Below are 14,445 nucleotides of genomic sequence, written 5' to 3' on the forward strand. Positions count from 1 at the left end.
ATGGAGGAAGAGAGGGGAATTTCGTGGCCCTTGAGGGTGGGGTCCGAAACCAACCCTAACTCTTGTTTCCCCACACATACGGACTCTAAAAATAGCCTATACTTAAGTATTTCGAAATTACATGGGCCTGGCCCATTAATAAGGTGACGCAGCACCTAGAATAGCCTATGGACGAATATTATGAAGTGGCATCTTGTATATTTCGTCCAAGGCTTCATGCACTCCTTATGGCGGCTTCAAAGTCCTGAAATCATCACTTGTAACTCCGTTCTTGATCCCCTTGCGCATGCCATCAACTCCATTCGTGTTCTTGCTCCAATGTTCATCCTTCTCCAAGCTAGGACCTTCATTTGTAAGCAAAACAAATGTATCCAATTTAGGCAGCATCATAATCTCATGAACATTAGAATCATTACCAAGAAACGAAAGTACCTGGTAATTTAATTGGCGTGCGCGAGCTCTAGTAATTGGTCCAGTATATGTAACAGTAGGGGCTGTGGGTGTAACAATGGTATTGATGTCCTCATCACGATATGACCGAGGTGGATTATGGTGGAGGGGGGCACCGCACATGGCTAAGACAATTTGTCAACTTGTGTGTCTATGGGGTGCCCCCTTCCCTGTATATAAAGGAGTGCAGGAGGGGTCCGGCCCTCTATGGAGCGCCCAAGGGAGTCCTACTCCCACAGGGAGTAGGATTCCCCCCCCCCCCCCCTCCCCCAATTGGATTAGGAGAGGAAGGAGGGGAGAGAGGGGGAAGGAAAGGGGGGTCGGCCCCACCCAATTCAGATTGGGCTTGGGGGCGCCCCCTCCTAGGCTCCCTTCTCCTCTCTCCCACTATGGCCCAATAAGGCCCATATACTTCCCGAAGGGTTCCGGTAACCTCCCGGTACTTCGGTATATGCCCGAACTAACCCTGAACTATTTCGATGTCCAAACATAGTCATCCAATATATCGATCTTTATGTCTCAACCATTTTGAGACTCCTCGTCATGTCCGTAATCATATCCTGGACTCCGAACAACCTTCGGTACATCAAAACACATAAACTCATAATACCGATCGTCACCGAACGTTAAGCATGCGGACCGTACAGGTTCGAGAACTATGTAGACATGACCGAGACTCATCTCCGATCAATAACCAATAGTGGAACCTGGATGATCATATTGGTTCCTGATAGAGGCTAAGGTGTCCCGATGTTTCGATGAGATGGTGGCTATCGTTTTCTGTGGGAGTCGACCTTGACGATCCGACTACGAACGTGCGAGACGTCGCGCCTTAGCAATCGCTAAACCAACTTCCGAGGGTTATTGACCACGCCGGAGCACGATCAACCTGACCACGAGGGTCTGTTTCCTGCGAGCAAACGAAGAACAAGCAAGAAACTTTGGAGAATTTGATGGTATCCACTACGCAAATCAACTTTGGAGAATATTGTAGAGCCACTCAATTCATCAAGCATATCATCTAGCCTAGGAATAGGATGACGATAAGGAATAGTAATATTATTAATGCCTCTACAATCAACGCACATACGCGACGTACCATCCTTTTTCGGCACTAAAATGATAGGAACGGCACAAGGACTAAGGGATTCGCGTATATAACCTTTGTCGAGCAGTTCTTGTACTTGATGCATAATCTCCTTCGTCTCCTCTGGATTGGTACGGTATGGTGCACGGTTGGGTGGCGAAGCACCAGGAATTAAGTCAATTTGATGCTCAATCCCTCGAATAGGTGGTAATCCCGGTGGCACGTCTTGTGGAAAGACGTCAGCGAACTCCTGCAAAATGTTAGTGACAGCAGGGGGCAAAGAGGAAGGCACGTCCTCGAATGAAAATAATGCCTCTTTGCACACAAAAGCATAGCAAACAGATTTGCTGAAATCTAGCTCATCAATATCAGATTTGGTGGCAAGTAAACATGCACTTTTCAATTTAATTTCAGAAACAACAGTAGATGGTTTATTATTAGGCTTCATTTGGTGCTCAAATTCTTTTGCCACAATCTGATTTTCACTCTTATTTGTCTCCTGTTTTGCTTTATTAGCTCTATTAATATCATCTTTCAAAATGGAATCAGGAGTCATAGGAAGCAAAGTAATATTTTTATCGTTATGAACAAGAGTATACTGATTGTTTCTACCATGGTGTACAGAATTTTTATCAAATTGCCATGGTCTACCAAGTAATAAGGAACATGCTTGCATAGGTACCACATCACAATCAACATAATCAGCATATGTAGAGATACTAAAATGCACACGAATAGTACGTGTTACCTTAACCTTGCCGCTGTTGTTGAACCATTGGATGTAGTAAGGATGTGGATGTGGTCTTGTGGTGAGAGATAGCTTCTCCACCATCTCCATGCTAGCCAAGTTATTGCAGCTCCCTCCATCTATGATCACGCGAACAGAACGTTCCTTCACAACTCCCTTTGTATGGAACAAATTATGCCTCTGATTTTGCTCAGCTTGTTTAACCTGCACACTCCAAACACGTTGAGCAACTAAACTTTCATACCTGTCAGCATCTTCAGGAGCCATGTATTGCGTCTCATGATCAGAATCGTCTCCACCGTGTTCGTCACGTGTAATAAGAGCTAAAGTCTCCTCATCATAGTCACTAGCGGACTCATACCCACCATCCTCAGTAACAATCATCACGCGCTTAGATGGGCATTCTCTCGCATAATGACCTCCACCCTTGCAACGTCGACAAATAATATCATGTGTTTGCCCTGTTGATGCCATGGATGAAGAAGAGCTCTTTGCAGGCCCAGAAGGTGTGCTCTTGGCAGATAGTGGTGATTGTGCCTGCTTTATTGTATCACGGTTGGAGGTGGTAGCCGACGGAGGCGCCGGTGTAGCAGAACGTGTGGAAGTAGATGATGCACGTGGTGTCCATGATGAAGGTCGACCTGCAGAAAAGTTAGTCCGCGCCAATGCCTGTCGATCCTGCACTTCACGTTCAGCTTTACAAGCAAGATGGAATAAACGAGTGATATTAGTATACTCCTTATACTCTAGAATCGTCTGAATCTCTCTATTTAATCCACCCATAAAACGTGCAAGCATAGCTTCATTCTCCTCAACAATACCACATCTAATCATGCCAGTTTGTAATTCCTGATAATATTCTTCTACAGAATTTTTTCCCTGTCTTAAGCGCTGCAATTTTTGAAGTAATTCACGTTGATAATATGGTGGAACCCAACGAGTACGCATAGCAGTTTTCAAAGCAGCCCAAGTAGCAGGAATGGGATATAATCTACAATGCTCAGACCACCAAACACATGCAAAACTAGTGAATGCACAAACAGCAGCAGGAACACGTCTCTCCTCGGGATATTGTAAACATGTAAATCGTTGTTCAGTTTCTAACTCCCAAGTAAGATATGTATCAGGAACATATCTACCCTCAAATGGTGGAATATTCAATTTTAGTTTAGGGAGATGGTCATGATCTCGTACCTGAGGGTGAGCCCTACCATTGCCATTATTTGCATGTGGACGACCTGATGGTTGCTGTGTTGGTGGTGGCACGTAGTTCTGATTTTGATCAACCTCATCCTCGTAATCGCCAGCAAAATCACCCTCCTCCGCATCAGCAGCAGGAGCCACAGAAGTAGCAACAGCAGCACCAACAGTTTGGCCAGGTGCAAGAGGGAGACGGCTCGCTCGGCGGAGGGCTGTTTCACGATGTGTAGGTAGTCGTCGTTGTTGTTGTTGTAGAGGTGCGTTAGGTGCAGCCGGTGGTGGTGGTGGAAGACGCGCGAGCAATTCATTAAACCTGTCATCGAGCTTTGTTTCGAACGTCTTCTCCATGTCATCTATCTTCTCCATGGCCTCTTCAAATCTGTTTAGCACATCCTGCACCTGTCCATTCATCATTTGCTGAAATTTATCATGCAACTCCTGATTCGTCATGTTCTCCCAGTCAATCTCGTCGGCTTGTGATCCTGCCATGGTTAGCAACAATAGAAAACACACAAGAATATGATCCTACAGAATACTAACAAGAGGTGGTGGTGGCGGGTGTCACAAATCCGTCAAGCAAATCTCAAATTCTTACCAGTTCTACCCAGCAGCAGGCGGTGATCGGCAACCGTTGTAGTCAAAACTCTCAAAAGCTTGGATAGAGCGATTGCCAGGGAGAGTCAAACGCACGACGTAGAGGTATGTGGAGCTGGGAAGGCTTATAGTATGGTAGCAAAAAGGGTCAGCAATAATCAATTCAGAGATGCAAAGTTGAATAAACGCTCAACGACGGTACTGTGCTGGTCCTAGGCTAGACCGTGCTAGAGACGCGAGCCTAGAACACTAACAAAATCACGGCGCTGCACGTAAATAAGGGAAAAGCACACTCTGGAACTTTTTTTTTCGCTTTTTTTTTGCGCTCCTTTTTTTTTTGCGCTCCTCTTTTTTTTTTTGCGCTCCTCTTTTTTTTTTTGCGAAAAATTACTATAACGGCGAGTGTCTCAAAACTCTTCCCTCGTCAAACTGATAGTATGGGCACGAAAAAAAAAATTCACTTTTTTTTTCGGAAATCAGGGCAGCGACGACGAAAAAGTGCGACAAAAAATCACTATGATGGCACGTGGCTCAAAAGACTCAGAAAAGCCTAAAAATAGGATAGGGAAAAAAAATTTTGCCCGAGAAAATTTTGGCCTAAAAACTGCCCGGGGGTCTCCAGACTCTTTTTTTTTCCGAGACCTACGCTGGCAAGGAAACACGAATCGGAATTGAGATTGATCTCAAGAACAAACCTAATATGAGAAGAACTCGGATTGGTGGTGGATATATGGTTGTGGTATATGGCAGCGGTGGTGGTATATGGTAGCGGTGGTGGTATATGAATACAGATTGGTGGTGGTATATGGATACGGATTGGTGGTGGTATATGGATATGGATTCAAAGCGGTGGCGGATAAGCAAAAGTGGTAGATGGGCGATGATGATGGTGCGGCGGCGGCGTGACAACTTATGACCAGAACTCGAAACTCTAAAAGACTAGACTCTAAGACCAGCAACTTGACACGACGATGCAACCGCAAATTCAACAAAGCAAAAACCCTAAAAAGATTATGCAAAGGCTCAGATTGGTTCGGATATGATGAACTAACCCTAATTTTTTTTTGTGGCTTTTTCGTGGACTGTAGGTATGAAGAACAGACTCAATCTAATCTACGAAAAACTGTAAAATCTCACCGAGCAACCTGGAAATCTGATACCACTTGATAGAGGCAAAGGTGTCCACATACCCTCATAGACCGTAAGCGGAAGCGTTATGAAAACGCGGTTGATGTAGTCGAACGTCTTCACGATTCGACCGATCCTAGCACCGAAGGTACGACACCTCCGCGATCTGCACAAGTTTAGCTCGGTGATGTCCCACGAACTCTAGATCCAGCTGAGTGTCAAGGGAGAGTTTCGTCAGCACGACGGCGTGATGACGTGATGATGAAGCTACCGGAACAGGGCTTCGCCTAAGCACTGCAACGATATGATAGAGGCAAAGGTGTCCCGATGTTTCGATGAGATGGTGGCTATCGTTTTCTGTGGGAGTCGACCTTGACGATCCGACTACGAACGTGCGAGACGTCGCGCCTTAGCAATCGCTAAACCAACTTCCGAGGGGTTATTGACCACGCCGGAGCATGATCAACCTGACCACGAGGGCCTGTTTCCTGCGAGCAAACGAAGAACAAGCAAGAAGCTGAGATTGCAATCTGGATATTGCGAATATAAGATGAAAGCTTTATTGATCAAGGTGGGGTTCTGTGAACGTCTTGGTCTGGTCGTTGGACACAAACGAAGTACGAGAAGTTGCAGCTATGGCGAACTTTTAATCTAAACAAAACCCAAAGTCTAAACGACGCCCTAAGGGCTGTATATATGGAGGAAGAGAGGGGAATTTCGTGGCCCTTGAGGGTGGGGTCCGAAACCAACCCTAACTCTTGTTTCCCCACACATACGGACTCTAAAAATAGCCTATACTTAAGTATTTCGAAATTACATGGGCCTGGCCCATTAATAAGGTGACGCAGCACCTAGAATAGCCTATGGACGAATATTATGAAGTGGCATCTTGTATATTTCGTCCAAGGCTTCATGCACTCCTTATGGCGGCTTCAAAGTCCTGAAATCATCACTTGTAACTCCGTTCTTGATCCCCTTGCGCATGCCATCAACTCCATGCGTGTTCTTGCTCCAATGTTCATCCTTCTCCAAGCTAGGCCCTTCATTTGTAAGCAAAACAAATGTATCCAATTTAGGCAGCATCATAATCTCATGAACATTAAAATCATTACCAAGAAACGAAAGTACCTGGTAATTTAATTGGCGTGCGCGAGCTCTAGTAATTGGTCCAGTATATGTAACAGTAGGGGCTGTGGGTGTAACAATGGTATTGATGTCCTCATCTAAGAATGTAAAGAGAAGGGTTTGGAAGATTCAAACGCAATTGAAGACAAAGATGTTTTTGTCGTGGTTCCGATAGGTGGTGCTATCGTACATCCACGTTGATGGATACTTCAACCCACGAAGGGTAACGGTTGCGCGAGTCCACGGAGGGCTCCACCCACGAAGGGTCCATGAAGAAGCAACCTTGTCTATCCCACCATGACCATCGCCCACGAAGGACTTGCCTCACTAGCGGTAGATCTTCACGAAGTAGGCGATCCCCTTGCCCTTACAAACTCCTTGATTCAACTCCACAATCTTGTCGGAGGCTCCCAAGTGACACCTAGCCAATCTAGGAGACACCACTCTCCAAGAAGTAACAAATGGTGTGTTGATGATGAACTCCTTGCTCTTGTGCTTTAAATGATAGTCTCCCCAACACTCAATTCTCTCTCACAGGATATGAATTTGGTGGAAAGAAGATTTGAGTGGAAAGCAACTTGGGAAGGCTAGAGATCAAGATTCATATGGTAGGAATGGAATATCTTGGTCTCAACACAAGTGTAGGTGGTTCTCTCTCGGAAAATATAGGTTGGAAGTGTAGGTTTGTTCTGATGGCTCTCTCCATGAATGAAGAGGAGGTGGAGGGGTATATATAGCCTCCACACAAAATCTAACCGTTACACATAACTTTCCAAACTCGATGGGACCGAATGATTAAACTTGGTCGGACCGATTCAGCAAAGCTAGTGGCCGTTAGGGTTTTCGGTGGGACCGACATGCAACTCAGTAGGACCGATATGATTAGGGTTAGGGCATAACGTAATCTCATTAAGATCGACTACACAAACCCGATGAGACCAATTTTGGTAATAAGCTAACCAGAGAGTTGGTCAGGTAAACTCGGTGGGACCGATCGCTCATTTTGGTGAGACCGAAATGTTACAAAAGGGAACCAGAGAGTTTACATTGCAATTTCGGTGGGACCGATCGCAAGTTTGGTGAGACCGAAAGAATTGCAATAGGCAATAGAGAGTTTGCAATCCCATCTCGGTGAGACCGAGATCCCTATCGGTGAGACCGATTTGCCTAGGGTTTGTGGCAGTGGCTATGACATTTGAAACTCGGTGGCGTCGTATAGGAAGAATCGGTGGGGCTGAGTTTGACTTTTGGTTTAGGTCATATGTGGATGTGAGAAAGTAGTTGAGGGTTTGGAGCATATCACTAAGCATTTTGAGCAAGAACCTCATTAAGCAACACCTCATCCCTCCTTGATAGTATTGGCTTTTCCTATAGACTCAATGTGATCTTGGATCACCCAAATGGAAAATGTAGAGTCTTGAGCTTTGAGCTTGAGCCAATCCTTTGTCCTTAGCATCTTGAAGGGGTTTCACATCCTCTAGTCCATGCCACTTCACTGTTGAATTTATCTGAAACATACTAGATAAAAATGTTAGTCCAACAAGAGATATGTTGACATTAATTACCAAACCACCTAGGGAGCACTTGTGCTTTCAGGGGTGCCCCGACACCTAGCAGGGGAAGGGGAATGCTCGATATGACGCAATGCCGACGGCAGGCGCACTTGTCCATCGGACGGCGAGGGGCTCTATCGCCTGGTGCAGTCCCGCACTAGGTGGCCATGGCCCTTGCAACGGACGCACAGCGTCTGCTCCAGCACTTAGCCGAGATATGGCCCTCATCTCCATAATTGTAGCAGCACCCATGAAGGACTGTCAGGATGCGTATCTTCGGCGACTTCTTGGTAGGGAGTGGTCCACGGGTGAGCGGCGGCACGACAGGGATGGAGGGGTCCGGAACTCCTGCCTGATTTGGTCTGCCAGGCCGAAGGGCCAGCCACTGGGGGGCATGGAGGACCGCTGACACTACCTTGGATGATGGGGCCGAACACAAACCCAAGGCCGTCCGGGACGATGATGGTAGACCGGAGGGGTGGCCGAGGTGGGAGGAGGTGACCTCGAGGACGGCGAACCCCCCCTCCCCCCTCCCGAGGGAGAGACCCTGGACGCCATGGAGGGAAGGGGCTTGAGGATATGTATTGGCAGCAGCGGCTCATTGCTGTGCTCCCGCAATGATTCACGAGTACGCTTGCATCCTGGAGGTCAGGAATGGCGTCGCCAGCAACTGTGCTCTTCATTAACCCCTCAAGATCTGAGATGCACGTCGCCATCACATTGCTTGATTTCTTCCAGACGGTCTTTGGTCTGCGAACGAGCTAGGCGAAGAGCGCTGCCACATCGATCACATGCACAGGGGAACTGGTCGAGGGAGGCAGTCGTGGAAATGGCATGCCCGACTAAGGTTTTCCCAATCACATACCTCGGGATCCCTCTCTCTGATGCAAGACTGTGAAGGGAGGACTTGCAACCAATTCTTGACTGCCTTGCGAAGAGATTACGGGGATGGAAAGCCAAGCTGATTGCGTTGCCTGCTGAATCAAGTTGGTCAAGACAGTGCTTTCAGCGATGGCTATCTACTGGATCATGGCGACCACGCCACCAATATGGTTCCTTAAAATGATAATAAGCTGCGACGTGGATTCCTTTGGGCGGCGTACGAGTCATCTTCGACCGGCAAGTACCTTGTTAGCTGGAAGGAGGTCTGAAGACTGCGAGAGTTTGGCGGCCTGGATGTGCATGACCAACAGCGCCAAGGAGCCGCGTTGCGCGCCCGATGGTAGTGGACACGCTGGACCGATGACTCCAGGCCATGGCGAGAGTTGGTGCTGCCTCACGATCCGGCAGCCGATTGTATATTCCAAGCATCGACGGAGATAATCGTTGGCGACGGGAGGAAGACTAGTTTCTAGCGCTCGCACTAGGCGCACGGATGTCAGTCAGGAGACCGGTGGCCAAAGCTCTTCGCCCACTACAACGGACGCCGGCTCACACTCCGGACAACGCTTGAGGATAATACTTGGTTGAGCCATGTTAAGCCAAAGCCCAACGCAGCAGCGCTCCACCAGCTATGCGAGCTTTGAGAGTAGGCTGTGGGCATCACGCTCCGCGAGGGAACGCCGGACAACTTGCGCTAGAGGTGGACAACAGATGGCAAGTACACCACGGCTTCGACCTACCACAAAATGTTCCAAGGAGCCATCCCGACCAATGACAAGGAGATCATCTGGTCGACCAAGGTGGCACCGCGCGCCAAATCCTTCGCCTGAATCTTGCTGCGGGGAAAATGCCTGACGGCAGACAACCTTTAGCGCCGACAAACACCTCACAACCCGATCTGCTCGTCGTGCTGCGCGGCGCCTGGGACGGTGCAACACCTCATCACGGCCTGCCCGTTTTCTCTGCAGGTCTGGTCAAGAACGGCGCAATCCCTGGGAAGCCCATTCTTGGACCTGGCGATGCCCACTAGTACTCGCCTACGAACGCCCTTTAGAAGCCCGGGCGATGCCCACTAGTACTCGCCTACAAACGCCCTTTAGAAACCAGACATGATCGCTGCCGCATGTTAACAGGGCTACTTGGAGGCCCACCTGCCTGTTGGTCTCTTGGTGCATCTGGAGGCTAAATTTCATGTTTCGACATTTTTCTGAAACCTATTCGAGTTCAAGATCTAACCCTAATTTGAATTATTTTTTTCAAGATCTAACCCTTTTGCTACCGTCAGGGTCCATGACGGTAGGGTATAACAGCACCAAGAGGTAAGGTTGCATACCCTACCGCAAAATCCTCCTAAGTATTGAACACAGTGTCGAGCACCTTCAATGAAAGAGTATGAAAGAGTGGAACGATCGGATCTTCAATGCAAGAGCCAGCACAGCGTCCCTAAGTGCACTCCACAATCATAGACGAGGCCAGAGTGTGGGTACAGGCGGGTCTAGCCCCATGGCCAGCATTTTTAAACCACCTTGAGTTGTGATCTTCGCCAGTGTTTATAGCGAGGCTGCTGGCGCCTTGCATGGATTCTTCCTTCTTTTCCTTCCAGTTCCCTGTAACTGTTCTCTTCTACCACTTCATCAATGAGAATCAGCAATCTGCTGCTTTTTCTTCAAAAAAACTAATCATCGGAAAGAAACTTCGATGTGCATGTGCTGCGGCTTGAAGATGCAGTGATATGCTCAGCAATCAGCATACAGTTAAGATAAATAAGGTCAGCGGCATATTGGCTTTGCATTAACATTCAGACAGGATAGTTATCCAAACTTCACAACGAAGCAACTGTAGCAAAACATTAGGTACTGTAATTCAGAACAACCGGTGCAAATGTCTGAAGTTCTGAACTCTAAACCGAATCATCACAAAGTTCAGTCATGACTAAGCCAAAGCATACTGCAGCGATAACTACTTACACCAGGTGCTGGCTCTTATTGACACAAGAGGGGCATCACTCTTCCCTTCTTAGGCAGATGCAGAACCCATGAGGGCCACTATCTTGGTATGGATATCATCCTTCCTGCCACCGACAACAGTGTCCACCTTCGCACCATCCTTGATAAACAGGAAGGTCGGCATTGCCTCAACGTTGTATGCTTCAGCGACGTCCTGTTGAACAAGCAAATGAAGGGCATTATTTCACTCTCACTAAGGAGACATATTTTGGAGGATCATGGAGCTATGCTTACCTTCAGCTCGTCAACGTCCACCTTCAGGAAAATGGCGCCAGGGAACTTCTTGGCGTACTCAGCAAAGACTGGGGCTATGACACGACAAGGACCGCACCAGGAAGCAGTGAAGTCAATGATCACCTGAAGAGCAAGGAAGTACATAAAATTCACAGTGAGTGAGGTCACATGAACATGAAAGGAAGTGACACAGCCACTGCCAAGTACTAAGCTTGTAACAAGGACTAAGGTTACAAAACCAACAGTATCCTTGACTATTTTAGGAGAGTGCGTAGTACGTACATCGTTTCGTTCATTCCGATTCCTCCCCACCCTCCCACGATGCTCCCACACGCTAAAAAAATGCACCCTCGCAGGGAAAAAAATCCAGAAAACTGGCCACCCCTATTCCCAATGTTGTTCATTAACCCCTCGTGCGCCCCCCCCCCCCCCCCCCCCACATGCACATCTGTTTGGTGAAGAAAACAAGCTTGATCGCTCCGCCACCATCGCCTTTGACTACACCCCCGCCCTCCCATCTGCTGCTGCCTCATCTCACTCACTCTGAAACCCATCCCCAGCTCCCCATACCACCTCTCCGCTTCCAAGGTCAATGAAGGGCACCGCCGTCAAGAACACCTGGCATGGACCAGGTCTTTCACTGCTAAATAGATGGATGAATTGAATGAGATGAGGTCTGGACTTGGACTTGGTCGCTGCTAAATAGATGGGTGGATTGAGTAGTGTAACTGATGTTTCAAGTTCCTTTTCTTTTCTTGCACGGGTTGCAGGACATGGTGCACAAGAAGTGCATGTGCCTCATCTTAACTATCTGGACCTCAACCACAATCTTTAGAGCGCCTTTCAAATTCTATATTTCCGTCTGTATGAAGTTTATGTAGCGCTGCTTGTTGCAAGATATGGCATAATAATTTTTCAGAAATAATGCAAGTGCAAGTTTGTGACTCAACAATGCATCCTAACTGCTTGCCTTCAATGCTATTGATTTGCTCATTTTTTGAGGCAGGTCCACAAGCAATTGTAAGGAGGTGCGATGGACTTTTGAAGTGTCAACAATACTGAGTAAAGGCGGATGAAGACAATGGTGCAGGGGGTGGGGGGATGCCATTTTGTCTTTTCGGGTGGTTATAAGAAATATGATAGTTGCCTAAGAAACAAGCGGGAGCAATATTTGCCATAATGAAACTGGAAAGGTATTATGTTAATCACAGTTTTGAAATAAAACAATTGTTTGAATATGGTAACTGGCAGAGCCAGATTCTGTGGCAACCCCCAACAGAAAATGTTCAGGGTTGATTCAACAGACCTGAATTCTATTACCGTTTCAACACGTTATCTCAGTAAGCATTAAAAAAGACCTGAATTTCATAATATTTTAACATTGGCTCCAAAAGTTGCCAAATTTTATCTAAGTTCGCCTACAACACACCCGAATTTTAAGCAATTTCAACATCACCTCCAAATAATGCCAAAATATATCTCGGTTCGCCTTGAAAGCATGTGTGCTCAAAAAGATAACTAACGGTGATTTCAAATACAGTAAGCTGTACCATTTACACATTGCTTCAATCTGTTCCAAGGTTTTTGACCAAATTAGGATATCAAGATCTCAATTCTCCAGTAAGTTATGCCAAAGTCAAAAGTTGAATGCACATGTTTGCCACAGATTATGATCAATCATGCATAACTAAGGCATCAGCCCTCACCTGGTAATCCTGAACAAATATTAACCAAAGGTACCACCCATGGCCAAATCACTAAAATCACGCACCTTGGGATAACTAAGGGTGATTTCAAGTACAGTAAGCTGTACCATTTACACATTGCAAAATCAACAGGCAATCTGTTCAGAGTTTTTGACCAAATTAGGATATCAAGATCTCAATCCTCTCAAAAGTTGAATGAACAATTTTTGACCAAATTAGGATATCAACCCTCACCTGGTTATCCTGAACAAATTAACCACAGATTAAGACTAACCATACGTAACACCTGACAGTAAACCTAAACAAACATTAACCAAAGGTTCAAAAACTCCCTCTCCCTCTCTCATCAGCCATTTACTAAAATCATGCACCTTAGGGGCATCACACAGAGATAAACATTAGTAGTAATACTAAGCTACAGATCGTTACTGTGCAATTCAGGTTCCGAATTGGGCGACAAAAGTATGAGATCTGAACAAGTCGGAAAATCATCCACCCTAATCGTCCAAAACGCAATTCCGCCGCACGCCCGCACAGATTGATGTCAAGTTTCTCAACATCGCGTTACTGCTACGACGAACCGGAGATGACCTAGACCCCACAAACACCTAAAATTTACGGGAAAAAAGGGAGAAAGAGGAGGATTGGGACGGGGATCGGGAATCGCATTCGCGTACCAGCTTGCCGGTCTCCTTGCCATTAGCCATGTGGGTGTCGAACTCTTGCTTGGTGTGGCACGCTATCACGGCTCCCTCCTCGGCGGCCATCCCCCTCCCCCTTCCCCGGTGATGAGATCGAAGGTGATTTTGGTGCGTGCGCGCGTGAAGAAGGTTTTCTGTTGTCTTTGGGGTGAGAGAGATCTGCGAGATTGATGGCACAGGTGGAGGCGTATTTATAGAACAGAATTTGACGTCAAATGACTGGGGTGCCCTTAGGGTCAGGGGTGTCATGTTCCACGCACCGACCGCGGACCGCTAGACCAAGACGTCACGACGCTCGTCTCCGGCCGCCTGCTGCTGCTGGTTGATCGCAGACGCGTTCTTCTCGAATGTTCCCGTCGATTTTGCTCGTCCCGGATGGGCCACGCGGCTAAGCAATTGATTCTACTTTTTCTGGGTTTTTTTCTCTATATCTTTATCTTTATCTTTACCTAATACTAAAAGACAAAAGTTTTCATAGTTTTTTATACGTCGTTCCTTTACATCCATTGATTTTATGTTAACCATAAAGATTGACAGCTGAGATTAAAATACATAGATCTATAGAAATTTTATTTCAGGAAAATAACAGCTCGGAGGAAGAGGCCTACGTACGCTGCACGTGTACTACCCAAAAACCTATACGTAAGAGTCAGATTTCAGACGGAATCATGGCCCGGCCCATTAAAAATGTCTCCTTCTCTCGATCAATATAAATATGCAGAGCCTCTGCCGCTACGCTACGATAGATCCACACGCATGCACACCCCGGCACCGGTCGCCTGCTGCGGAGGGAGGAGCCCTGCGGGTTGAGGGAAGCGGGAGGGAGAGCCCTGGCAGGAAGTGTGGGAGGAGGTGGTCGCCTCGATATGTGCCTCGAGCGGCGAGGACATGCAGATCATGGGTTCCCATGGGACGAGGAGCTGGTCGTCTGTAAGTCTGGGAGGTGGGGGGTCGAGGGGTGCTTGGTGAACTCAACGCTATGTGCGACGGCGACCTCATGCTCATCCACCTACCTTTCTCTCATTAAGGCC

The 14,445-nt window shown here is 47.2% G+C and overlaps 1 protein-coding gene across 1 annotated transcript; it reads right to left on the reverse strand.

The window, feature by feature from the left end:
• Positions 1-10,527: 10,527 nt before the first annotated feature.
• On the reverse strand, positions 10,528-13,657 carry LOC125537111 (thioredoxin H-type-like). The gene is made up of 3 exons (XM_048700411.1): positions 13,391-13,657; positions 11,008-11,130; positions 10,528-10,927 (listed from the first exon to the last, which is right to left on the reverse strand). Exons 1-3 carry the CDS (start codon positions 13,478-13,480, stop codon positions 10,784-10,786), a joined length of 357 nt encoding a protein of 118 aa, XP_048556368.1. The 5' UTR covers positions 13,481-13,657; the 3' UTR covers positions 10,528-10,783.
• Positions 13,658-14,445: the final 788 nt, after the last annotated feature.

The sequence above is a fragment of the Triticum urartu genome, chromosome 2 (genome assembly GCF_003073215.2).
Source record: "Triticum urartu cultivar G1812 chromosome 2, Tu2.1, whole genome shotgun sequence".
Taxonomy (NCBI): Eukaryota; Viridiplantae; Streptophyta; class Magnoliopsida; order Poales; family Poaceae; genus Triticum; species Triticum urartu.